The sequence below is a fragment of the Borostomias antarcticus genome (assembly GCF_949987555.1).
Source record: "Borostomias antarcticus genome assembly, chromosome: 12".
In the NCBI taxonomy this organism is placed as follows: domain Eukaryota; kingdom Metazoa; phylum Chordata; class Actinopteri; order Stomiiformes; family Stomiidae; genus Borostomias; species Borostomias antarcticus.
Genome location: NC_140245.1, coordinates 22,178,185 through 22,203,901, shown reverse-complemented (window position 1 = coordinate 22,203,901; position 25,717 = coordinate 22,178,185). Strand labels below are relative to the sequence as shown.

The window sequence follows — 25,717 nt, the reverse complement described above, 5'->3', positions numbered from 1 at the left end:
ATCATTTGATGGCATTTGGACGTTAAGCGGGAAAGACCGTGACATTACTGACCCGGAGCAGAATGTCTGGGGACGAGACAGGTCAGAGGTCAACTTGATACGGGAGAATATTGTGCCTTTCTTTAACCTTAAAGTCTTTGATCTTGTTAGTGAAGTTATAGGGTTGATCGCGCAGTCAAATTATCAGGTAATTATAATGATAAACTGTAGAAATGAACTGCCAAGATACACGTTACTACTAATAAATTGACCAAGCATAGTTTTTATGTACAGTAGAAAGCAACATGTCATCTAAATGGCAGTGGGACCCTTGTCCAGTAGTGGTCTGGTGATGGGCTCAGCTACATGTCTGCCGGATGCACCTACATGCACATATGGACGCATGTACACACGTATGTACACACACGTATGCTTTTTTTTGGGATCTGTCTAGCTGTCTTTGTATCTCACTTATCTCTATGTAAATAAAAACTCATCATGTGTTATAATATTCTCCTGTTTGAATCTCTAACCTGGTCCCCAGCCAAACCCAACCCAGAGAGAATAATCATCCTTCTCTGGTGTGTCTCCAGGTGTATGCTTATTGCATCATGTTGTAGGTAAGCCCACACTAATTGGTGAGCCCTTGTGCATTTATAATTGGCTAACCACCTTTCGCTTTGCTCCATTCACACCTCTGGGTCCCTGGTTGATTGGCGCCTCATTTCCGTTGTTGTAGATTGCAGACTATGGATTGTGCAGTAGAAAAAGGAAAGGTCGGCCCTCTGCCACAACATAGAACAAGCGTCTGTCTGGCAAAACAAATAGAAAGATTTGTGCAGTTTGCTGCCCCCAAGTGCTATAATTGAGTTGGGTGCTATAGCTGAGGATTTCATTCAATCCATTATGAGTCTTCAAGGACACACAGTCCAAGTATGATGTCTGTTTGCTCATTCTCCCCATCTATCCTGCTAAACTGTGAGAAATCAGTGCGCATGCTCTCCAGGGCAGACGCGTTCTGTCATCACTATAGGGAATCAGTGCGCATGCTCTCCAGGGCAGAAGCGTTCTGTCACCACTATAGGGAATTCCTGGAAGTGATGATACAACACGGCCTCCAACTGGGGCTGATGTGGCATCAATGCCCTGTCAAGGCAATTATATTCATTACGTAAGTTTACAGTTAGTTCCACTTGAAAGGTGTGTCTCCTTGGCACATTGCTTTCTTAAATAAATGTGAAGAAAAGTGGTGTGTTGTTTAAACATATTTGCCATAGGCTATTTCAATGTTTTGTACTTTGTGACATCCAACATTAAATTAAAATAGAAAAAGAGCTCTTAAGGACTGCGGTTACATTGTGAGTTCTCATCATGTATGTGTATTCGTTCCATGCTGCCTTCCCCCTAAATGCGTAATGTATATTCATGAACATGCAAACTATTCATTTTACAAAATAAAATAATATGCAAATAATTACAAACACTCTAATTTAAGAAAGAATAAGCAGGCCTTGCTCAAGGTCAGTGCAACAAAGTTACCACTTCGCTGCTCTTGGTGCACTTTCGGAAGTGTCCATGACAGCCCCTCGTGTCACTGCAGGCCACGGTGCACCGGGGAGAGACACCGGGGCGAGACACCGGGGAGAGACACCGGGTGAGAGTGAGAGAAGAGAGCGAGACAGCTGAGATGTTTATAGGAGCACGCGTCTTCAGTGATGCAGTCAGAAGAGCAGAATGGCGCAAACGGAAAGATCTTCGACTAAACTCTGCCTGACAGTGAGGGAGAAATTGTTATGTTTTCAGGTTTTATTTTATGCACTCTTGCACATAGCTCAGGCCAACAAACAAGGTTTGTATTTCCGTGTTTGGTATCGATCCAATGTCACCTAGTCGACTGCTTGCTCGCGTTGTCTGGTTAGCTTATTACGCTAGCTACTGTAGCTGGTTATTATTGCCATCCCTGGTTATAGCCGAGCTGCTAGCTAGGTAGCTAGCCCAGGATTAGACCTGGTCCAGGTCTACCCCAGGATGCACAGTAGAAACCGAGCGAGGAAATCACGTTTCTAAATAGCACTAGCTAGCTAGCCATGGTTTACTTGCGAACTAGCTTGCTGACTATTGAACACCGTTAAATATATTGCGATGGTCATGTTTATTATTTTGAAATTGGAATCAAATATGGCACATGCCTATTCATAATGTCATGTGTTTTCATGTGCTAGACCACATATCTAGCTGCGATGTCAATTAAGACAAACTTTGTTTAGCTAACGTTAGCTAGCTTGCTAGCTAGAAATATCCCTATAGCTACAGACTGCGTGCTAACGGAACCATAACATTTAATTCTGGGCAACTAAGTTATTAATTAGCTAGTGCTAGCAAATGGCAACTTTTATTAATGTCACTTACAAGATATGGCTTGTTGTTGAAACATACTGAAAGTGTTTGAAACCATCTAAAGGTGATTAAATAAAGGTGAACTATTTTGGACGGTGGTGTGTGAATCTGAACACCATCCTGTCAAGAATAACAGTTACCCAGGGCAAGATAGATCCTCGTGTTAATTCAGATTCACGGACCTAAACCGATAGTACGAGGAGGGAGACGCTTTGAACTGCTTTATGGTGGAATGAAAGTGTTGGATACTTCCTCAGTCTGAATCCCAGTTCTGTAATGATCAGGCTCAGTCCAGGGCAAGATTTAGAAGTGCACGTCTTTGGGCGCGTATGATATTTTGTACACCAGACTTGTCTGACAGTAATCTGTTTTATTGTTCAGTATTGTTGTTTCCCAAGTCAGTAATTAATAATTGTTTTTTTTTGCTGTGGATACTGTTGCCTAATAATAGATAGCCTATGTCCTATTTTGTCATGTACAAATGTCCAGGCTGTTTTATGATGAAATGAGTCATGGTACTCCATACAAACAAAGAGACCACGAGAGCATCAGATAGCTAATCCCTCTTCATATAATCTATAATCTCATATTATTATTAAGATTAGACTCCACAAGATTAGATTTTTATAGACTGTGCAACAACCTTTTTACAACTATGCAACTGGCTATATTTTAGTTCATAGTCGAGAGCAAAGTGTTAAATCAGATGTCAAATCTTTCCTTTAGTTTAAAAAGTATAAGCAAGTCAAGATGGCACTGTTGCTCGTTTTGTTTGTTTAATGTTTATTTATCTTTATTTAAGTTTGATAATAGTCTTCCTGATGTGCACTCAAAACATGAAAACTAACATAAAAACTTTTTTTTTTTCCTCTACAGCTTTTATTCAGACAGACACAATTCTAGAGGTGTTTCATTTTGGGGATGAAGGCCTTTTGCAGGTGAGATACTGCATGTTTGTGTTTACTTGTGCTCTCATACCATTGTAAAGGTCTCACAAGGAAGGAAGTGTGGGTGATAGTGATGTGATGTGGGCCTCTCAGGCTGTCTTGATGTGCACTTCCTTGGCATTTTAACACCGTGCTGTCCTTCCACAGTCTCCATCAGGGGCCCTCAGATTCATATTCTTTAAAGGTCAAACTGAAGGGCATCATGCAGTCAGGGCACCGGGGGGAAATCCATTATTCACCATCATTATTTCAAAATTCAAGTCCCATCCTTCCATTGTAATTACTTTAAGTTGTGAGCTCAAAATAGATCAGAAGTTGAATGTTGATCATGTATTGTTAGCGCTCTGCATGGCCCCGCCCACATGGCCCCGCCCACATGGCTTGTGTGGTTTACAGCGAGATGGCCACAGTGCAGTTTGTCAGAGAGATTAGTATTTGTTTAAACAAATCATGCATGTGGTTTAAGTATGAGCCTACTTTTGATTTTAATTTGAATAACATTTTACTGCTGAGGATCTTGGCTAACGGAAACTAGTAGTGATGCCTAAATAAAGATTATGTAATATCATTTAGTAATAGATCAACAGGTCAACAGTGCTAAAGAAAGCATCAAAGCTGAGCATGTTGGAGAACCTTGTTAGTGCAAAGGTCAAATTAAGGGTTCTGATGGTCATTTTAGTTCCATTTTTTCACACACTGATAAATAAAACTACAAATTAATTTTGTTCTAAGTAGGAGTGAGGGTGATTTGTAGTACAGTTATAGAGCTGCACTTTGCTTACAGTAAATTATGCAACCTGGCTTGGTCAAGTGAGCTCAACCTAAAATTATTTTTATTTGTATTTCAGAAAGAGCCTGAAATTGATATTACATATCATCAAAAAAGGTAAGATTGTCAAATTTCTCTGAATACACTATTTCTACCTTAGTGGATTCTTTTGTGGCTGCCAAAAATCACTTGCAACAGGTACCTTCTTCAGTTAGAGGATTGAAGTGAGGAGAGAAGCTTATGGATCTGTATGACGACCTGACAGACTTCAGCTTTGATAGTGTGGCTTTGAGAAGCCAGTATGACGACCTGACAGACTTCAGCTTTGATAGTGTGGCTTTGAGAAGCCAATGTGATCCTGACAGTGGAGAAGGATCTCTGAGCCACATCTTTTTACAGAACGCTAGTCTGTGCAAGGAGGTGGGCTCAACTCCCCAGCATGTTTTCCTTTTGCCTTGGTGTCAAAATGAGTATTGGAGAATCAGGGAATTTTACATTACATTACAGTAATTTAGCAGACACTTTTATCCAAAGTGACTTACAATAATAGTATTTAACGTAAGTAGTCAGTACTACTCACTCACTACTACTCACCAGAACTCACTAGTGCACCTCCTCTCTAAACAAGGGACTAAGAGCATCATCTAGTGCTAAAGCCAAAGTGCAAGAGTACTGTAGCTCAATTTAATGGTATTATTAAGAAGCTCTGCATTTTAGTTTCGTGACGTCCTTGGTGCATAGTATGTCGGAATCAGAATTCGTTTTATTGCTATGCGGGTTTTCAACATACTAGGAATTTTTTTCCGGTCATGGTGAATAACATGGAGATAACATTGGACAGGGTACAGGGATGGGACAGGACAGGGCAAAGACAGGACAGGGCAAAGACAGACTGTTTGGACTGATAAATCCCTGTCTCTAGTTTCCATACAGAATAATAGGTTGTGGCTGGACCCCCTCCTGAAATCTGACCGTCCACCATGTTGGTCATTCTGAACACGCCTCTTCTGTAGTTTCTGGACTCTTCTGGTTCCTCCTCGTTGTTAGAATCCTCTCTGCTCATGTCTTGAGAGATGGTTCTGTTACTCGTGGGCCCAGGAGCTCTCAACTTGGCCCAGTCTTTCTTCTAAGTCCTTGGAGTTTGTTTGTGTAGCTAGGCTGTGCTCTGTTCTATTTGGTGGAAAGGCGTTTTGGCGTCTGTGTTTGTGTAAATGAACCAGACAAAGTCCCTCAAGATAGGTTCCACCCAAGGTAAGAAGACTGTTACTATTTCAACTCTCAGATCATCAGGAGGGTGGGGCCACTGGAAAGGAAACCTGTTTACTCAGTTAATATCACAGAGCCTCTTTGGATAATAAAGGTCAATGTCCAGACAGACGCGTGTGTAGTATTGTAGGTTATCTGACAGGCCAAGTCTAGGTTCTCTGACAGGCCTAGTCTAGGTTCTCTGACAGGCCTAGTCTAGGTTCTCTGACAGGCCTAGTCTAGGTTCTCTGACAGGCCTAGTCTAGGCACGTCCTGATCCTTGTCTTGTGCCACTGCAGGTGCCCAGATATCCTAGAGGAGCTTTTCACTGCACATCCCCAAGGGACAACATCACTCCTCTGATTGGGGACATTATAACTTCTATCAGGGACATTATAACTTCTATCAGGGACATTATAACTTCTTTCAATCTGCAGAACACAATTGAGCTGGTGAAACTCAGTAGAAGAAGCAGCCACACCCACGCCGTTAGATCACAGCTGGCGAGCGCTGTTTGTGGATGTGGTGTCAAGTGTGTTGGTTATCAATACGTTCTCAGTTCTAGTGCAGCAAAGTGCACAAACTGGTTGACTCACCGGTGACATCAGGACATGCAACACTGTGACGTCTATTACACATGCATTGCTAATTAGGTTATTTTTTTAGCATCTCACTAGCTATATTAAGAATTCTGAGATTATAATTGTACTTGGTTCAATGTATAGCAAGGCATGCTTCTCGCAAACATGGGCGAACCAACACCTTTGTTGTCTCTGGTGAGGAACTGTTAGTCACTGTAAACACCTCTGAGAGGAAGAACGCAGAACTGTGCTGCTCTGCTAGAACAGGAAGTGGCATGTGGTTAGATGCTGATGCTCAGTCTTTTTACAAACCTCTTCACCCACACCCAACACACACTAATGCTTGTCTATCTCTCTTGTTCATGAAATGTCTATCCCTACTGCTGTTGACATTTTAAAATGTTTCTTGGCCTTAAATCCACTTTGTGATCAATCGGAGTAAACATTTCTGCAACAATGTGATCTATTGGCCTCAGAATAGTACTCAAGTCTGAGTGCTTATTGTTCTCTCTCAGCAAAACCACATGCAGAACGGTCAGGTCTTTATTAACGGTCTAGGAAAAAGGGCTTTGTGACACACCCTCTGATCACTGTTCGCACGCACGCACACACACACACACACACACACACACACACACACACACACACACACACACACACACGGGGGTGTATGGTTTACCCAGGTGAAGGTTCAGTGTGATCCATGTGTGGAGGCATGCACAGTGTTGGGAGCTGGTGTTACTGGGTCAATGTACAAACAGACCTCAACAAAACACATCTTAATTACTGTAGTAGTAATCCGTCCTCCCACAGTGATACTAGCCTAAACATGCATTTGAAATCCGCCTGAAGACGCAAAACACTTGATCCTCAGTCTGACGCTGAACTGATTGCTTTGAGTCTGAATGCTGGAAGCTCGCGTGCAGAGTAAGTGCCATGAAAAGATGACTTAAGATATTGTTGCAATATTGTTGAAAGTGCTGCTTATAAGTGGAAGAGAGAAAAAAGATTCAAAATCAGAATCAGTTTTATTGTCCGGTAGGTTTTTACACACACACAGAATTTGTTCTGGTCAGTTGGCGCCTGTAGGACTAGATAGGACAGTGCAAATGAACATTGCAAAATACAAAGTTGTACAACTAACAAATAAAAGAAATGTCTTGTGTTGTGAAGAGGGGGTGATGGTGGTATCCCGTACAGAGGGGAGGCCAGCCCGTTATCACCAGACCTCCACTAGCAGGGGGCGGGATCATCAGGCCATGGCCATCTATTACTCACCGTTGTGAAACTCACTGGTTTCTGTGGCCAAAACATTCCTTGTGAATTTTGTGGACGATGATTAGTCGCCTGTTGTTGTGGGACAGGTTTGGCTGGTTACCCTTCCCTTGTTTTGGCACACCGCGCTGTCCTTGGTGAACCTGACACACACACACACACACACACACACACACACACATTTTTCCGTGCCTGGCCTCAAACTCATAAAATGTCTGTGTTACTCTTGAGAGTCAGAAGTAACTGTGTCTCCTTCCCAGTCATCAGTGTTCCTCTCCTCTCCTCTCCTCTCCTCTCCTCTCCTCTCCTCTCCTCTCCTCTCCTCTCCTCTCCTCTCCTCTCCTCTCCTCTCCTCTCCTCTCTCTTCTCTCTTCTCTCTTCTCTCTTCTCTCTTCTCTCTTCTCTCTTCTCTCTTCTCTCTTCTCTCTTCTCTCCTCTCCTGCTCTCTCCTCCTCTTTCCTCTCCTGCTCTCTTCTCTCCTCCTCTCTCCTCTCAGCTCCTCCTCTCAGCGGGGGAAGAGTCGGCCCATGCGCTTTGAGCCCTCCATGCTGGACTTTCATGAACAGTGAGTACACCACATGACCTCTACACCACAGGCCTGTAGCTGGAATCTGACCCTGACCTCTGACCTCTGTCTGCTCATTAGACATCAAGGCAGCTTTGCTCTTCTCTCCACACAGTCCTCCACCCTTCCTAGTGAGCCAGACGTATTCCTCACGGCATAGTGGGCAGGGAGATGAAGTGTCTCGCCTCTATGGCGCGCGTGTGTGCGTGTGTGTGCGTGCGTGTGTGTGCGTGTGTGTGTGTGTGTGTGTGTGTGCGCGTGTGTGTGTGTGCATTACTGCAGGAAAGTCCTTGTGTGAACATGTGCACTGTCAGGAAGCATGTTGTCTCTCACCAAGGATGTACAGGAGAGACACTTTGTCAAGTATTTGTTTGTTTGTTTCGCCACCACACTGGTGGCAGGATGCTTAGGGTCATGTGACTGACCTGATGCACCCAGAGCATTGAGAGAGTCATCACCAAGCCTTTATGAGACATGCAGACATGAAGGATGGTGTACAGTAGTTTGGATAGGATAGTGTAGTTTGACTTATTTATTTAGACACAATGTCCCCCAAATCATTTTCCAGCTGGCTTTGTTTGTGCTGCACTACAATCCAGAATGTGATTGGAAACATTGTTGCAGGTGTGCAGACAGAACGGCAACAATGTGTGATTCATCACTCACACCTCTGGAGAATACTGCAAAATCATTACACATGGACAGAAATCTAGTTTGCTAGCTGGCTAACTAAATAGGCTAGCGTCAGGGGTCTGTTTCAGTAGTATTGGAATGGTAAAAAAGCAAGAAATTGGTATCTACTTGTAGGCTATGCATCAATGCTGATGCTCATTTGACAGCTGTGGTGGGTATGAATCTTAATTTCATATGTTATTGACCTTTCACAAATCAATATATTTACTACAGATTTTGAGGGGGATTTTAACAGCCTAAATGCTAAGTTGCTAGTTAATGCTAGTTACTGTCAATGTTTTCTAATTTCTAGACCTGTTGGAATGCCAAAAATGGAGAAAGTTTACCTGCACAACTCCAGTCCAGAGGAGATAAGCTTGATATCTATATCAGCAACAACTGCACATTTCCATGCATCTTTCTTTGAAAACAGGGTGAGTAGTACATCGTATCGATCTCTCGCCTCCGTTGCAGGCAAGCTCAAACATGGAAGGAACAAGTCCCTATATTCTAGGAAGATGTTTTCTTTTGGCCATCAAGATCCTGTCTCTCTGACCATTCAATCGGACCCACCTGTTTGGCCGTTGCTCTCAAACGGTACATCATACCCAAACATAACCCAGCTTGGCACTGTTGTGGGACTGGCCTTTCTCTCAGTTGCGAATCTGCATAGTATTGAACTCGATAACACTTGAGAAGGTGACATGTAAGCAGTCTATAAAGGGTTTATTACTATTTTACAGACCGTAAAATTGGTATTCTAATGTAACAACTTTTAATGGACTATGGTTAAAATGGCCATTCTCCTCTTAGAAAATAATGCCTTTTAAAAGCATTGGCTTGAGAACTTGAGATCAGCTGGCCGGTGCTGAGACCTTTGCTGGGTCAGCTTGTTGGGGTCAAGCCCGGGGCACGTGGGCAGGAGTTCCCTGACGGGGGTGGCTATTTATAAAGCACCCCTCTAGAAACTACCCCTACCTCTCCACACTTTTCCACTGGACAAACCCCCGACACATTCCCTGGGCTGGTGGACGTGATGTAGCCTCTGTTGTAGTTGGCACCGCGTTTGGTGTTCAGGTGCCATCCTCTTAACACGGTCTGGGCTGAACCCCCGTGGACCATTTCAGGAGGAGGTGTCCCAAATCTTTTCTGAACAATGTAGCTGTTAGCTTCCTGTTCTCAAGTGTGTACTTTGTTGTATTTTCTCGTTTTTTAAGATTTATTGTCCTGGTTTCTTATATTAAAAACAGACGTCGGTCTCAAAAGCTCCCCTGTACAGAAAGATCCACAAAAACAAGAGCAGACGAGCCAAGGGGGCTGCGAGATCGATATTGAATTGGATGAGTCACTGAATTTTACCAGTGATCAGTTTCCCAGTGTTCAGTACATTGGATCACTTTGTCTATGATCTTATTTCACAACCAGCTGTGACTAATGCCTCTTCTTATTTGCCCCTGTAGATAATCCCACCTGGGGGGAATACATCGTTTGATGTCGTCTTCCTGGCTCGTGTAGTGGGGAATGTAGAAAATACATTATTTATAAATACCTCACAGCATGGAGTGTTTACATATCAGGTTGGTATCATTTCAATACACAATTTGCACAAAATGTGCACATTTTGAATATTGTTTCTGACTGCATTTCAGGCGCTTTGGAGAACGTACGCTAACTCTGATTAGCATTAGCTAGCTTGCTGGTGGAAAGTACCAGGGTCTGGATCCCCTAAACACTGACATCTCTATCATAGATCAACTAAATGCTGTTTTTGGTGTCTCCTGGTGTCTCCTGGTGTCTCTGGTGCAGGTGTTTGGTGTGGGTATCCCCAACCCTTACAGGCTGAGGCCTTTCATCGGGGCCAGAGTGCCTGTGAACGGCAGCTTCTCTCCCCTCATCAACATCCACAACCCACACAGCGAGCCGCTGCAGGTAACATGACCCCACCGTGACCCTAGAGGTGCTACCCATGACCCTAGAGGTGCTACCCATGACCCTAGAGGTGCTACCCATGACCCTAGAGGTGCTACCTTGGGACCCTTTCTCTTTCTCCTCTATGGACTTCAGCAGAAGAAGCAGGTTGACTCTGCAGGGCTGGTCAAGCTGGACTAGGCTGGTCAAGCTGGACTAGGCTGGTCAAGCTGGACTAGGCTGGTCAAGCTGGACTAGTCAGAGTCTTTATTCCCTGAGCGCATACAGAGGTTGGCGGTGATCTTGACTTGGCCAGTCCACAGCCTGGACAGCTGCACTGGCCAGTACTGCCGATCACAAGATACGTGGGGAGGAAATACCCTCCTCTTGGTACCAACCATGCAGATTTAACCTGGTTCATTTGTTAATAGATTTATGAAGAAAAGACAAAAATATTATATGTTGCAACTTTAAATAAAAAATATGATATTACATTTTTTACATGGCCAGCATTTTTGGCCACTCGCTACGACCAAGAAGTCGTGTTTCCTAAGCAGAGCCCCCTCTCTGGCCCTCTCCTGCAGGTGGTGGAGATGTACTCCAGCGGAGGAGACCTGCACCTGGAGCTGCCCACGGGGCAGCAAGGAGGAGCCCACAAGCTCTGGGTGCGTATCGGGGCCGTCATGGAGATCAATGTAGAGTTACTGTATTCTGTACAATGGTAAATAATACAATCATGAAAACTTGAGAGCTGAAGTGTGTCCTTGAGAGCTGAAGTGTGTCCTATTTGGCTCACTTTGAAAAGCAGGTGGGACGAGTTTCTTTTCAGAACGTGTTCTAAAGCCATTGTCGGCAGTATTTCATGTGAAAGTGAATCCAACCTGCCGCTGGTGCTGTCGTGACAAATAGGGTCTGGTTGCCAAAATGTGTCCAGGTGATGTAATCAGATTCTCGTTGCTATGCCAACGTGACATGCTAGCATTCGCACGTCTGCTTCACCTCAGAATCGCCATTGGTTACTGGGCTAGCTTCAAAATGCATGTGAAGTCCGCGTACGTACTAGCTACAGTAAATCTGTCCATGGAAGAAAAAAATCAGCAGATATCTTCGTTACAACGAGATTGAGAAAGCAAGACAGTGTTGTGATTATATGTGGGTAATCCCACGATCTTTGCAGAGCATCAGTGCTAGCTCAGGTTGGAGCTAATGCTTTGGCAACTGGACACTATTTGACATGACAGAGCCACCAAAGTGTATGCTGACTGTAACGAATGTCCAACTCCGATATTTGTCACTTTTTCAAATTGAGGTACTTCTTGAGAAACAATATTTGTCAGGAAAAGTCCACTACACTCCAGTATAATTTTAATTCGTATGTGCGATTCCTAGGAGATTCCTCCCTTCGAGACGAAGGGTGTGATGAGAGCGAGCTTCTCCTCGCGAGACGCAGACAACCACACGGCCTTCATCAGGATCAAGACCAACGCCTCCGACCCCGACCAGCTCATCATCCTGCCTGTTGAGGTGGAGGTCACCTCAGGTCAGTCTTTCTGCAGTCGCACTGCAACATTGAGATTCAATAGGGTTGAAACTACAGATTATTTTAAGTGACATGTTGATTTTTTTTTTCTCGGTAAATTGATTGATCTAAACAAAAAACTTGATCTTGAGGAATTCATTGTTTTCCTTTCATTGTTTTTTTTTATAACAAAATCCTGTTTTATGTGACATTTTCGCATTTGTCAAAAGCCTCTTAAGGAAGGAAAGTCGTAATACCACCACAGCCCTACAGGGGGCGCTAGCAAGGGGGTCCAGCCCACAGCTTTGACCCCTGTTACAGTCCTGTAGCTAACAGCCTTATTCATACTGGGCATATATGGGCACAGTAGCTTGATAATGAATGACCCTCTTATTCATTAGTCCTGATTAGCTGCCTCCTAGGTGACAGTAAATCTACATCTACAATCTACAAACATCTACACTAACCAGGTTTTTCTTGTAGAAATACATTCTCTGCCTTAAAACTCTGTTTGACCTGTGTTTGACCTGTGTTTGACCTGTGTTTGACCTGTGTGTTGTATTCCCAGCCCCAGGAATCTACTCCTCCATAGAGATGCTGGACTTTGGTACTCTACGATCTCAAGGTACGTTCCACTTAACGGGTTCACATTTGTGCCTCATTGAAGACATTATTCTATTTTGAAATGATAATGAAGCTAATATATAATTAAATATTCTTGATCGCTCATTGTTCTATTGTCTATTTTTCACTCTTTGTTTTACAGATAAACCAAAACAATTGAATTTGCACCTTCTACATTCAGGGACAAAAGATGTACAGATAACAGTGAGTACTTTGCTGATGAGATATGTTGGTGATGAGATGTTTGTTGAGATATGTTGGTGATGAGATATGTGTTGGGATATGTTGGTGATGAGATGTGTGTTGAGATATGTTGGTGATGAGATGTGTTGAGATATGTTGGTGATGAGATGTGTTGAGATGTTGGTGATGAGATGTGTTGAGATATGTTGGTGATGAGATGTGTGTTGAGATATGTTGGTGATGAGATGTGTTGAGATATGTTGGTGATGAGATGTGTGTTGAGATATGTTGGTGATGAGATGTGTTGAGATGTTGGTGATGAGATGTGTGTTGAGATATGTTGGTGATGAGATATGTGTTGAGATATGTTGGTGATGAGATATGTGTTGAGATATGTTGGTGATGAGATATGTGTTGAGATATGTTGGTGATGAGATGTGTTGAGATATGTTGGTGATGAGATGTGTTGAGATATGTTGGTGATGAGATATGTGTTGAGATATGTTGGTGATGAGATATGTCGGTGAAATATTAACCAGATTGTTGGTTGCAACCAGCTAAATTGGAATGTGTGCCAACCTTTGTATTTTCCAGAGTATTCGAGCAACACCCTCAAATGATGCGATTACGATAGACTTCAAGGGGATCACACTGAGGGCTGGAGAGAATCGATATACCAAAGTCGCAAGTATATATTTTGATGGTAAGGGTTATCCATAATAGAAGATCTATTCACGATAAGATCTTTAGGAACAAGTGCTACAGTACATGTGTTTTTCTTCAAATTGCTGATGATGTTCTTCCATGTTGAGGAACATGGAGATCCCGAGCGTTTTCTCTTCCCAGAGATGCAGCGTCCTCAGCGGGTCATGTGATCACCCTGACCCCGACTCTCTGGCTCGCTGATTGGAGCCGTTTCATGTTCTGCTTTTGTTTTTGTTTCCAGCATCAAAGGCTCAGAGGCCAACCCAGTCCTCTGGTAAAATAACTGTGAAAGCAAAAGAGAAAACCTACTCCAAGCTTGAAATCCCCTACCAAGCTGAGGTTCTAGATGGGTACGAGGATCCAGAGTTACACCAACGCCCTGCTGACTTGTACGAGCATGACTGTGTGTGTGTGTGTGGTGAAACTGACCTGATATCCTTCCGTCTCAGGTATTTGGGGTTTGACCATTCGGTCAGCTTGTTCCACATTAAGGACAGTGTGACTGAACCAACAGTGAAGCCGATCCACCTCACCAACACCTTTCACTTTGCCATCCACATCCATGACGTGGCTCTGCCGGGGGAGGCCAACACCATGTTCATGGTTAGTGCCGTCTGGCTGGCTGTGATGTTGATGATGATGACTGTACCTTCATGAAATGTGACGTCTGTTATTTACTATTACTATAGCTATAGCGTGTCCATAACACACCCATGCCCCTCATATCCATATATATCTAGCATGTACATAATCCATCCAGCATCTTATCAACCCCTGATCTTTATACTGTACAGACATGGTACTTATTGTGTAGTTTGTAAATGTGTAACTTGTAAATTGAGTATTGGAGTTTATCTGTATTGAGCATAATCAGTCGGCAGTAACATTTCACTGTGACTGACACCATACATTACATGGGACAAATAGAGAAACCTTGAAAGACTGAGGTTCTAACATGTGTTCTGTTGTCGTCTCAGGTGAAAGACCGAGGTTCTAACGCGTGTTCTGTTGTCTCCTCAGGTGAAAGACTGAGGTTCTAACGCGTGTTCTGTTGTCTCCTCAGGTGAAAGACTGAGGTTCTAACGCGTGTTCTGTTGTCTCAGGTGCAAAACTTCAGTGAGCCGGTCCTGATCCCCCCTCACGAGTCTCGCTACATCTTCTCCCTGCGGTTCTGGCCGGTCCGCCCGTCCACTCACATCGACAGCAACATCCTCCTGGTCACCAACGCCTCCAAGTTCCACCTCCCCATCCGGGCATACACTGGCTTCTTGGAGGTACACACACACACACACACACACATTTTCCCTCATGGTTGTTTACTTGGCGTGACAGTTGTATTTCTGACCTCGGCCCCCCCCCCCCCCCCCACAGCCCCTGGTCTTGCCTCCCAGTCTTCACAAGCAGCTCCTGGACTTCGGCGTCCTCAGCGCCACGGACTCCAGCAGCATCCTGTTTGTCGTTGTCAACAGCAACCCCATCGAGGTAGGTGGTTCTGCACAGAGTACGGGTCCAACAGCAGAGCAGAGTACGGGTCCAACAGCAGAGCAGAGTACGGGTCCAACAGCAGATCAGGATTATGGACAGTACTGGGTCTGGTACCAAACCCACATTATAGACAGTACTGGGTCTGGTACCAAACCCACATTATAGACAGGACTGGGTCTGGTACCAAACCCACATTATAGACTACAGAGTCTGGTACCAAACCCACATTATAGACGGTACTGAGTCTGGTACCAATGGATGAATGGATACTATAGATACTATAGATAGATACTATAGATCGATATATACGATGGACGGACAGACAGACAGAAAGATACATAAATACATAGAAAGACAGATAGATATTGCTCATTGAGTGGCTGGGTAGCTAAAAGAGGAGAAGTTTTGTTTTTCCTTTTTCCGTAGAGATTCACCTATATTTTCTTTGTGCCTCCCCTCCCCCCCTTCGAACACACACACACACACACACACACACACACACACACACACACGCGATCACTCTCCCACTCAAACAGCTGGTCCTGCAGCCGTGGCTGGTGACGGGGGAGAACCTGAACGTGGAGCTGTTGAGGATCGAACGGGGAAACAGAACGACGGTGCAGGCGAAGAGCAGAGAGCTACAGAACGCCGTCGCCACGCCCCACAAAACGGTACGGAGCAGTCTGACCTGTGACCCTGCGCCTTGTTCCGCCCACTTGCATTGTGGGACGGCAGTACTGGATGTATTGTGCAGCAGCTCTGTATCTGAATCAGGTTTTTTTTTTTTTTTTTTTTTCACCCCGATGTTTGCAAAGGATTATTTAATGATCTGTTCAGATTTCGTCTGTGTTATATTGTGTTATATTGTGTTATATTGCCATGACAGAGATCACATGAACCAAGGAGGAGGGAGAGCGGTGTGTTTAGGAAGGTTAACGAGGTCCTCGTTAGGGGGGGGCGGTGAGGGAACCAGCCTGATCTCTTTGTCCTCGTCCCCCTGCAGGTCATCTTAGCGTCCGGCTACTACGCCGTGTTCAGGGTCACTCTGGTGGCCAAGGGCCTGGAGGGGCCGTATGACGGAGCCATACACATCACCACAGACTACGAGGTGAATGAACGCCAAGTCCTAGCTTTGAATGGACTTGATTAGGATTTTTAATTATAAATGAAACCTTTATAGCGATGGGGAAATGTCATTGAATGAAGCTAAGCTGAGGGACACCCTGTCAACGTGTCCGATACTGAAGAGAAAGAAGGTGATTGGCTATGAGCAGACCTGTCCGCTCCTCACGCTGGCTGGTGATCTACTCTGGTCAGTAACTCTGTTGGTTTAGTATTTCTGTTCTGTCTCTCCCCCAGATATTAACGATCCCAGCGAAAGCGCTCGTAGCGGTCGGCTCGCTGACCAGTTCCCCAAAACACATCGTCCTCCCACCATCGTTTCCGGTGAGACCCAACTCTAACACACAAACATCTTTAAATACTGAAATGAACATGCATATCGTTGTTAGATAGATGTGGGGGAAAGGTCATTTCAGCAGATTGACTAAATCCCTGTGTTCCTGCCCCCTCTCCGTGTTTCTGCCCCTCTCCCTGTGTGTTCCTGCCCCTCTCCCTGTGTGTTCCTGCCCCTCTCCCTGTGTGTTCCTGCCCCTCTCCCTGTGTGTTCCTGCCCCTCTCCCTGTGTTCCTGCCCCCTCTCCCTGTGTGTTCCTGCCCCTCTCCCTGTGTGTTCCTGCCCCTCTCCCTGTGTGTTCCTGCCCCTCTCCCTGTGTGTTCCTGCCCCTCTCCCTGTGTGTTCCTGCCCCTCTCCCTGTGTGTTCCTGCCCCTCTCCCTGTGTGTTCCTGCCCCTCTCCCTGTGTGTTCCTGCCCCTCTCCCTGTGTGTTCCTGCCCCTCTCCCTGTGTGTTCTGCCCCTCTCCCTGTGTGTCCTGCCCCTCTCCCTGTGTGTTCCTGCCCCTCTCCCTGTGTGTTCCTGCCCCTCTCCCTGTGTGTTCCTGCCCCCTCTCCCTGTGTGTTCCTGCCCCTCTCCCTGTGTGTTCCTGCCCCTCTCCCTGTGTGTTCCTGCCCCTCTCCCTGTGTGTTCCTGCCCCTCTCCCTGTGTGTTCCTGCCCCTCTCCCTGTGTGTTCCTGCCCCTCTCCCTGTGTTCCTGCCCCTCTCCCTGTGTTCCTGCCCCTCTCCCTGTGTTCCTGCCCCTCTCCCTGTGTGTTCCTGCCCCTCTCCCTGTGTGTTCCTGCCCCTCTCCCTGTGTTCCTGCCCCTCTCCCTGTGTGTTCCTGCCCCTCTCCCTGTGTGTTCCTGCCCCTCTCCCTGTGTGTTCCTGCCCCTCTCCCTGTGTTCCTGCCCCCTCCCTCTCCCAGGGTAAAGTGGTCTCCCAGAGCTACAGCGTGGTCAGCTCGTTCTCTCAGAAGGTGCGTCTCCTGCAGGTCCAGTCTCTGACGGAGGACAAGCGCTTCTACTACCGCCGCCTGAAGACCAGTAGAGATGAGCTGGAGCCCAAGCAGAAGTCGAAGGTAGGAGCAAACGCTGGCCCGTTTATAACTTCAGTGTGAAAGTTTAGTTAGTATGAGCTCTTGTCTTGGCTACAGCACTTCTCACTGGACTTGGTATAAAGTGTATAAAGGCATACTATGTTGAGGCCATGCCTCTTTCTTAGGCCACGCCTCTTTCTGTCCACAGGTTGCAAAGATTTACTTTGACGCCAGTTTGCAGTGTGGAGATCACTGTTATGTGGGGGTTCCGTTCCTTCTGAAATGTGAGTGTCTCAGGTTTCCTCTGGACTTATTTCTTATTACAAGAACGTCAACATCTCCACCACTTCCTCTGAGCCGGTGTGTGTGATGTTGTTGTTGTGCCTCTGAGCCGGTGTGTGTGATGTTGTTGTTGTGCCTCTGAGCCGGTGTGTGTGATGTTGTTGTTCTACCTCAGACCCGGTGTGTGTGATGTTGTTGTTGTGCCTCTGAGCCGGTGTGTGTGATGTTGTTGTTCTACCTCAGACCCGGTGTGTGTGATGTTGTTGTTCTGCCTCTGAGCCGGTGTGTGTGATGTTGTTGTTCTGCCTCAGACCCGGTGTGTGTGTTGTTGTTGTTCTGCCTCTGAGCCGGTGTGTGTGATGTTGTTGTTCTGCCTCTGAGCCGGTGTGTGTGATGTTGTTGTTCTTCCTCTCAGCCGGTGTGTGTGATGTTGTTGTTGTGCCTCTGAGCCGGTGTGTGTGATGTTGTTGTTCTGCCTCTGAGCCGGTGTGTGATGTTGTTGTTCTAGCGGAGTCCAGACCGCCGGGGCTCACCATGCAGGAGGACATGTGGGACTCGGATGTTGATCTGTATCAAATGCTGCATGAGAGATGGAAAGAACTGGAGAGGAGTTCTGGAAACATGTGAGTTATAATTCACAACAGGGCTTTGACCCTTGACCCTACGACCGAGTCTCTGACATCCACGGAGAACGCAGCCTTCATGAGTCGCACTGTTGTGTCCAGAGCTGAAGCTGTGTTTGAGGCGAATGCTGACCTTCAGAAAAATGTCCAAACCAAGATCTCTGCTCAGTTGACGTGGCCTTCGATCATCAACTCCTCCCGGCAGATCCTCTTCCCTCTCACTGGGGTTAACAGCTCCTCGGTGAGTTGGCACTTAACACATTTTGCATCTGTAGCTAAAGAGTAAGTTGGCTATTTATAGCTAGCTTAGCATTGAAATTCTCATTGATACATTTGAATACTGTGTGTATGTAGGCTAAATCTAGACCTGCTTTCTTCATTAAACTGAGGGGTGCACCAAATTAATGACGATGTTATGCAGCTTGTAAGCTTGGTAAATAAGTGTAAGAATTTATTTAACTACTTCAGTTGATTTGGGAGTGTCGCCAGAAAGTGAGTCCGACAGATTCTAACCATTGCTTTGGTGTGTTTTGGGCTCAAGATTCAACATCTGTTTATTGGCCATATATGGTTCACACATATTAGGAGTTTGACGAGGGTTCAGGCCATGAAGACGCTATAGGACAAGGGGACAGGACAGGACAGTGCAAATGCAATACAAAAACAGTGCAAATACAAAATACTGTTCTAATGTAGGTTGCGTGTCATAGCCAGCTTTAGCCTTCATGCCTCTTATGGATACAGTTCAGTGTGAAGTTCTAGCTAGCAAAGCTAGCTTAGCATTAAACATGCCTCATATGGAATTGTGTTTCTGCCCTCTCTTTTTTCCAGGAAGTGGAGGTGATGTTGGAGAACCCAGCTGATGTCCCTGTGCTGGTCCAGGTCCTTCCTCTAGCGCTCTACCCCGACCTCTCCGCCGTCACACACAGACTGGCTCAGATGTGAGTGACCCCGCCCACCTGAGAGGATGTCACAATGGAACTGATACAACACTATCACTATATTCCTGATTCAGGATACCATATTCTATTCAAGGCCTGAATAAGAAACAATATTTCAGGAATGTTTTTGTAATTAATTTGCACTTGCATATTATAATTTTAAAAACTAACGAAACCAGTAGAATTCTGCCCCTCCCTCTCTCCTCACGCCCCCTTCATCCCCCACTCCCTGTCTGCCTCCATCTTCCCCTCCTCATCACCTCCTCTCCTCATCCCCTCTGCCTCACCTCCTCTCCTCACGCCCTCTTCCTCCCCCACTCCCTGTCTGCCTCCATCTTCACCTCCTCTCCTCACGCCCTCTTCCTCCCCCACTCCCTGTCTGCCTCCATCTTCCCCTCCTCATCACCTCCTCTCCTCATCCCCTCTGCCTCACCTCCTCTCCTCACGCCCTCTTCCTCCCCCACTCCCTGTCTGCCTCCATCTTCCCCTCCTCATCACCTCCCTGTCTGCCTCCATCTTCCCCTCCTCATCACCTCCTCTCCTCATAGATGTGATCTGAACCCCTCCTCTCTCCACCCCTGTGTGATTTACCTCTCTGCATTCACACATTCCTTTGGAAAAATGTATTTTTTGTTTTCAGTGGTGCGTTGCTTTTCCAGCAGGCTTGATTAACAGCGTGGCCTCGTTGTGCTCTGAACCCCCAGGTTCCCCCTGGAGAGACTCCCACACTTCAACCCCAACACGCTCGAGTTCCACGTCCACACAAACCAGGTGAGCGCTGCACCAATAGGACACTTCATATGATGGACACTGTTGACATATTAGTTCTGAGGAATAGTACTTATTATTCTACTATTGGTATGATGCACATAGTTGACTTATTACTGTAGTTCTGAGGAATAATACGAATAATATTATTCTTGTAGTGCGGTCAGGGAGCAACAACATTTTGGGCCAGGACAAGGTCACGGTCCTAGTTAAAAGGGTTAGGGTTAGGGGTTATCCCTAACAGAGATGATTCTTATGAAAGGCTTAAACATGTCTCAACCCCCCTCCCCCCCCCCCCCCACACACACACACCTCCACCTTGCAGACCTCTTTCATCAAAAGCAGTCTAGGATTCGTGGAGGGCTCGACTCAACCCTTCGTTTACAACCTGCCGCTGCAGCCGGAGGAGGTCAAGTCCCTACGGGTGACATTCTCTCCCGTCACCAACCACACCGTCACCTCTCTGCTCATCATCAGGTATCAACAGGGCCTTTTATATGAAGACTGGGCTCCACGCTGACCAGTAGGGTTGCATTTGTGACCATGTGTCCGTCCAGTGTGACTGAAATGTTTCATTCGTCCAGCTGTTTCTATCTTTTTTCTCGCCTCTAAATCCGGGAACTGGGACCTGCTGTAAATGACATTAGGGCCGGGCCTGAACGTTAGGGATATGGATATGGCCTGAACGTTAGGGATATGGATAGGGCCTGAACGTTAGGGATATGGATATGGCCTGAACGTTAGGGATATGGATAGGGCCTGAACGTTAGGGGTATGGATAGGGCCTGAACGTTAGGGGTATGGATAGGGCCTGAACGTTAGGGGTATGGATAGGGCCTGAACGTTAGGGATATGGATAGGGCCTGAACGTTAGGGGTATGGATAGGGCCTGAACGTTAGGGATATGGATATGGCCTGAACGTTAGGGATATGGATAGGGCCTGAACATTAGGGATATGGATAGGGCCTGAACGTTAGGGATATGGATATGGCCTGAACGTTAGGGATATGGATATGGCCTGAACGTTAGGGATATGGATAGGGCCTGAACGTTAGGGATATGGATAGGGCCTGAACGTTAGGGATATGGATAGGGCCTGAACGTTAGGGATATGGATAGGGCCTGAACGTTAGGGATATGGATAGGGCCTGAACGTTAGGGATATGGATAGGGCCTGAACGTTAGGGATATGGATAGGGCCTGAACGTTAGGGATAATGGATAGGGCCTGAACGTAAGGGATATGGATATGGCCTGAACGTTAGGGATATGGATATGGCCTGAACGTTAGGGATATGGATATGGCCTGAACGTTAGGGATATGGATATGGCCTGAACATTAGGGATATGGATATGGCCTGAACGTTAGGGATATGGATATGGCCTGAACATTAGGGATATGGATATGGCCTGAACGTTAGGGATATGGATAGGGCCTGAACGTTAGGGATATGGATAGGGCCTGAACGTTAGGGATATGGATAGGGCCTGAACGTTAGGGATATGGATAGGGCCTGAACGTTAGGGATAATGGATAGGGCCTGAACGTAAGGGATATGGATATGGCCTGAACGTTAGGGATATGGATATGGCCTGAACGTTAGGGATATGGATATGGCCTGAACGTTAGGGGTATGGATATGGCTCTATTATGAATATAGTCATTAGACAGAGGACCGCCGGAGCAGTGTTGGATATAATCCACACGATCCCTCTGCTCAAGGGTCAAAAGTCAATTATTGAAGAATGTGATATGATATTCTTTAAATGCTCGGTGGAGAGACACTATGAACTTTGACCCTTGTTTATGTGTCTGTGTGTATGTTGTATGCATGTATGTAGGAACAACCTGACTGTGGTGGAGTTTTTTGTGGTCCAGGGACAGGGGGGCTACGAGAGCCTGCGGCTGGGGGGCAAGGCCCCGGGCCCCGGGGGGTTCCTCCGATTCAAGATGGCCGAATCTCACCTGAAGGAATGCACAGACAGTGAGTAGTCTGTCTGGACTCTCGCCCCTCCCAAGGAGCAAGCCACCTGTACAGGGACCCAGTGGGAATATATACTGCTCAAAGCAATTCATTATTTAAGAGAAATGAAGGGAACACTATCAGTGTCATCAATCATCATCGTGGATCTCCTTGAACTAAATCAAGTTGAAAATCTTTATTGATTACAAATCATTAATCATTCATCGAGGGCTGGATGTGATCCATTAATTATTTGTGTTCCCTTCATTTTTTGGAGCAGTAATAGATTGTGTGTGATTGGTATCTTTAGAGGTTCTATATCATGATGTTTCAGCTGTTAACACAAAGCTTGGATCGTCCAGTAACTCTGCCTGTTGGGCAGCTGTGGCTCAGGAGGCAGACCGGGTCGTCCAATGACTGTAGGGTCAGCGGTTCGAGTCCCGTTTCCTCCTGTCCACATGTGGAAGTGTCCTTAGGGAAGACGCTGAGCCCCAAATTGTTTCCAGTGAGCAGGCTAGCACCTTGCGTGGCGGCCGCCGCCATTGATGCAGTCCATTTACCATTTTACCGTTGACTGTTCTAGGAATGAAGCCCAAGGAACCAAACTTCACCCTGAGAAGATCCTTCAAGATTGAGAACACAGGACATCTGCAAATTGACATCCAGTCCATCGATATAAGCGGACGCGCCTGTGAGGGATTTGGCTTCAAAGTTCTCAGTTGCCAAGAGTTCACTCTGAAACCAAACGCTTCTAAAGACCTGGTCATATTGTGAGTAAGCTTATTGTCTCATATCATATTTAGTAGTTTTGTTCTTGCAGCTGTCTCCTGCTTTCTCTTTGTTGAATCCAACACTACTGTTAAAAGTGTGTGTGTGTGTGTGTGCGTGCGGGTTTTTGTGTGCATGCGTGTGTGCGTGCGGGTGTTTGTGTGTGCGTGAATGCGTGCGGGTGTGTGTGCGGGCGGGTGTATGCGTGTGTGTGCGTGTGTTTGTGTGTGTGCGTGTGTGTGTGTGTGCATGTGTGTGTGTGTGTCTGTGTGCATGTGTGTGTGTCTGTGCGTCGCCGCTGGCCAGGTTCACGCCAGACTTCACGGCATCCAGAGTGACCCGGGAGCTGAGGCTGGTCACGGCGGGCGGCTCCCGGTTCCTCTTCTCCCTCAACGCCTCGCTGCCGTACCACATGCTGGCGGCGTGCGCCGCCTCGCTGCCCCGACCCGCCTGGGAGCTGGAGCTCTACATCATCATCTCCGTCATCATGAGGTAGGAGGACGCTGTCCCTCAGTCTCTCATCATGAGGTAGGAGGGGCGCCACCTCAGTCTTGTCTCATCATGAGGTAGGAGGACGCTGTCCCTCAGTCTCTCATCATGAGGTAGGAGGACGCTGTCCCACAGTCTCTCATCATGAGGTAGGAGGACGCTGTCCCTCAGTCTGTCTCATCATGAGGTAGGAGGGGCGCCACCTCAGTGTCTCATCATGAGGTAGGAGGACGCTGTCCCTCAGTCTCATCATGAGGTAGGAGGACGCTGTCCCTCAGTCTCATCATGAGGTAGGAGGACGCTGTCCCTCAGTCTCATCATGAGGTAGGAGGATGCTGTCCCTCAGTCTCATCATGAGGTAGGAGGACGCTGTCCCTCAGTCTCTCATCATGAGGTAGGAGGACACCCTGTCCCTCTGGTGATGCCCACACGCACTCTGCAAACGACCGCTCCCACCAGACTATTCAACGCTAGGTTCAGTAATCAACACCATACTCCTCTTCAGCCAAGATCTTGAATCAAGCCACCAGTGTATACATTTGAAATGACACATTTGTAAGTCTCTTCGGTTAAAATTGTCTGGTTATGACTGTGATGCAATCTGTGAATAGTGAGTTTCTAACATTGTATAGTGTCCCAGTGTGTAAAATCTGAACAGTGTGGTTCCTAGGTCCCAGCCATGTGTGAATAGTGAGTTAGTAATGGTATAGATAGTGAGTTAGTAATGGTATAGATAGTGAGTTTCTAACGGTATAGATCGTGACTTTGTAAATTAGCAACCCTGCTAATGCGGGCATATTTACAGTTGTATTCATGCTTCATGTCTATCACGGTGGACTGGTCTGCACTGTCCCTGCTCAAATAAACTGACTGAGACTGAGCTGCCCTCCTCTCCCAGCTCCATGTTCCTGCTGGTGGTGGTGACGGCGTACCTGGAGGCCCTGGGCATCTGGGAGCTCTTCAAGAGACGCATGTGCTTCGAGATGTCCAGCAACTCCATGGAGACGGGGAAGCCCTTTGACCTCAGGGAGATCGTGCGCCTTCAAAACAGCGCTCAGTAAGTCCCAGCATGCCTCAGCCCTGTGTGATGTGACAGAACTGTAATTATTCATAATTAATATTTAATTCTGGACTGTAATTATTCATAATTAATATTTAATTCTGGATTGTAATTACTCATAATTAATATTTAATTAATGCTGTAATTAATTAATACTGTAATCATTTTACAACACCATAACTCTTGGTTTTATGAACTATATCGGTTTATCAGTTATAACTGTCAATATAGTAACACAGTCATATTGTTGTTCCCAGTCTGAATGATTATGTAGAGTCCAGCCACCTCTCACTGCGGGGGCCGTCCAGCCCCCCCTCACGGGCGGTCAGCAGACACGCCAGAGGAGGCCACAGCCGAGCCCCGAACCCCGGGTCTGCACCCTCCTCCCAGTCTGCACCCTCCTCCCAGTCTGCACCCTCCTCCCAGTCTGCACCCAAAAGCCCCGACGGCACCCCCTCCCCCGGCCTGCTGACCAGCCGCAAGGCCCGCGCCACCAGACCCCCCGAGCAGACCCCCTGTCCTCCAGAGAACCAGGCCCCGCCCTCGGCCCCAGCGCAGCGCCCCCTGGAGGAGGACGGGCGTGACTACATCAGCCTGATGGAGGCCATGGATAAGGACATGGACCGGCCAGAGGTCACAGCTGAGGAGCCGCCCCACGACCGGGCCGTAGCTCAGGGTAACCGTCAGAGGATAGCTACCTGCATGCCCTGTGACCTCACGGGGAACGACCCCAAAACCTCAATTCCATGACCCTTTGATAGATGGAATACCCGTCTATGACAGGAAACCAAAGCGCTGAGTTTGGCCAGTGAAGGTGTGGACACACCAAAGAGCAAGCTCAACCAGCAGGTTCTGTGACCTGACCAAGGCTGACCCCCCCCCCCCCCCCCCAAAAAAAATCACAGACTCAAAAACAAAAACAGACAGACAGACGTCATCAGCTCAGTCTGCTCTGCTCTGAGACTGTGGGGGCCGTAGGGTGGCTCACAGTAGACCCTTCTCCCAGCAGCCATTTTGACATGTCAGGGTAAACATGGGTGTAATTGATCAAATGAAGATCCTGTTCTGTTTAGGGTGCCACAGCCAGCGTGCTCAACATCAGGACCCTGGTCCAGCTAAACCCTAAAGAGAACAGGGACATAATTAGGGTTATTAAAGGACAATGCTCGTTTTTGACAACCTGGACCTTATTTACGACATATTATAAGATGTTTGACTCACCGAGATCACTTTGGTGTAGTTCGGAGGCATGTAGAAGAAATGTAAATCCAGCGCGAGCCAGTATATCCATGTAATGGCGGTGGTCGGGGCACTTAGAATGCAGTTTCTAAAAATCTATTTTCTGCCGCGAAACGGTTGTTTTCATCAATCTGTCTTGATGAATCGCTAGTTGTGCTTACTTAGAGAATAGGCCTGTTGTGGTTTTCACATGCCATGATCTTTAGAAACGTCTTTCGAAACGAAATAGCTTCCTCACTTGCTCCAGCACAGCGCGCAA

General features: G+C 46.6%; 1 protein-coding gene across 3 annotated transcripts in view; it reads left to right on the top strand.

Moving 5' to 3' along the window:
• Positions 1-1,696: 1,696 nt before the first annotated feature.
• LOC311316203 (transmembrane protein 131-like) overlaps positions 1,697-25,717 on the top strand; it is a 32,740-nt gene continuing 8,719 nt past the window's right edge. For 2 of the 3 annotated variants that reach the window (XM_084447013.1, XM_084447012.1), the window contains exons 1-31: positions 1,697-1,828; positions 3,253-3,314; positions 4,172-4,209; positions 7,690-7,758; positions 8,744-8,864; positions 9,891-10,007; positions 10,237-10,359; positions 10,923-11,003; positions 11,728-11,878; positions 12,426-12,482; positions 12,624-12,685; positions 13,259-13,367; positions 13,611-13,719; positions 13,819-13,972; positions 14,473-14,643; positions 14,741-14,851; positions 15,391-15,525; positions 15,858-15,962; positions 16,214-16,300; positions 17,214-17,366; positions 17,533-17,608; positions 18,115-18,229; positions 18,332-18,470; positions 19,061-19,170; positions 19,875-19,941; positions 20,264-20,415; positions 21,781-21,923; positions 22,486-22,672; positions 22,977-23,162; positions 24,058-24,216; positions 24,477-24,895. In XM_084447013.1, the coding sequence (XP_084303139.1) occupies positions 1,714-1,828; positions 3,253-3,314; positions 4,172-4,209; positions 7,690-7,758; positions 8,744-8,864; positions 9,891-10,007; positions 10,237-10,359; positions 10,923-11,003; positions 11,728-11,878; positions 12,426-12,482; positions 12,624-12,685; positions 13,259-13,367; positions 13,611-13,719; positions 13,819-13,972; positions 14,473-14,643; positions 14,741-14,851; positions 15,391-15,525; positions 15,858-15,962; positions 16,214-16,300; positions 17,214-17,366; positions 17,533-17,608; positions 18,115-18,229; positions 18,332-18,470; positions 19,061-19,170; positions 19,875-19,941; positions 20,264-20,415; positions 21,781-21,923; positions 22,486-22,672; positions 22,977-23,162; positions 24,058-24,216; positions 24,477-24,895 (3,883 nt within the window). In that variant the 5' untranslated portion in view covers positions 1,697-1,713. The remainder of the gene's footprint in view (positions 1,829-3,252; positions 3,315-4,171; positions 4,210-7,689; positions 7,759-8,743; positions 8,865-9,890; positions 10,008-10,236; positions 10,360-10,922; positions 11,004-11,727; positions 11,879-12,425; positions 12,483-12,623; positions 12,686-13,258; positions 13,368-13,610; positions 13,720-13,818; positions 13,973-14,472; positions 14,644-14,740; positions 14,852-15,390; positions 15,526-15,857; positions 15,963-16,213; positions 16,301-17,213; positions 17,367-17,532; positions 17,609-18,114; positions 18,230-18,331; positions 18,471-19,060; positions 19,171-19,874; positions 19,942-20,263; positions 20,416-21,780; positions 21,924-22,485; positions 22,673-22,976; positions 23,163-24,057; positions 24,217-24,476; positions 24,896-25,717) is intronic. The other variant, XM_084447014.1, reaches the window with a different exon arrangement.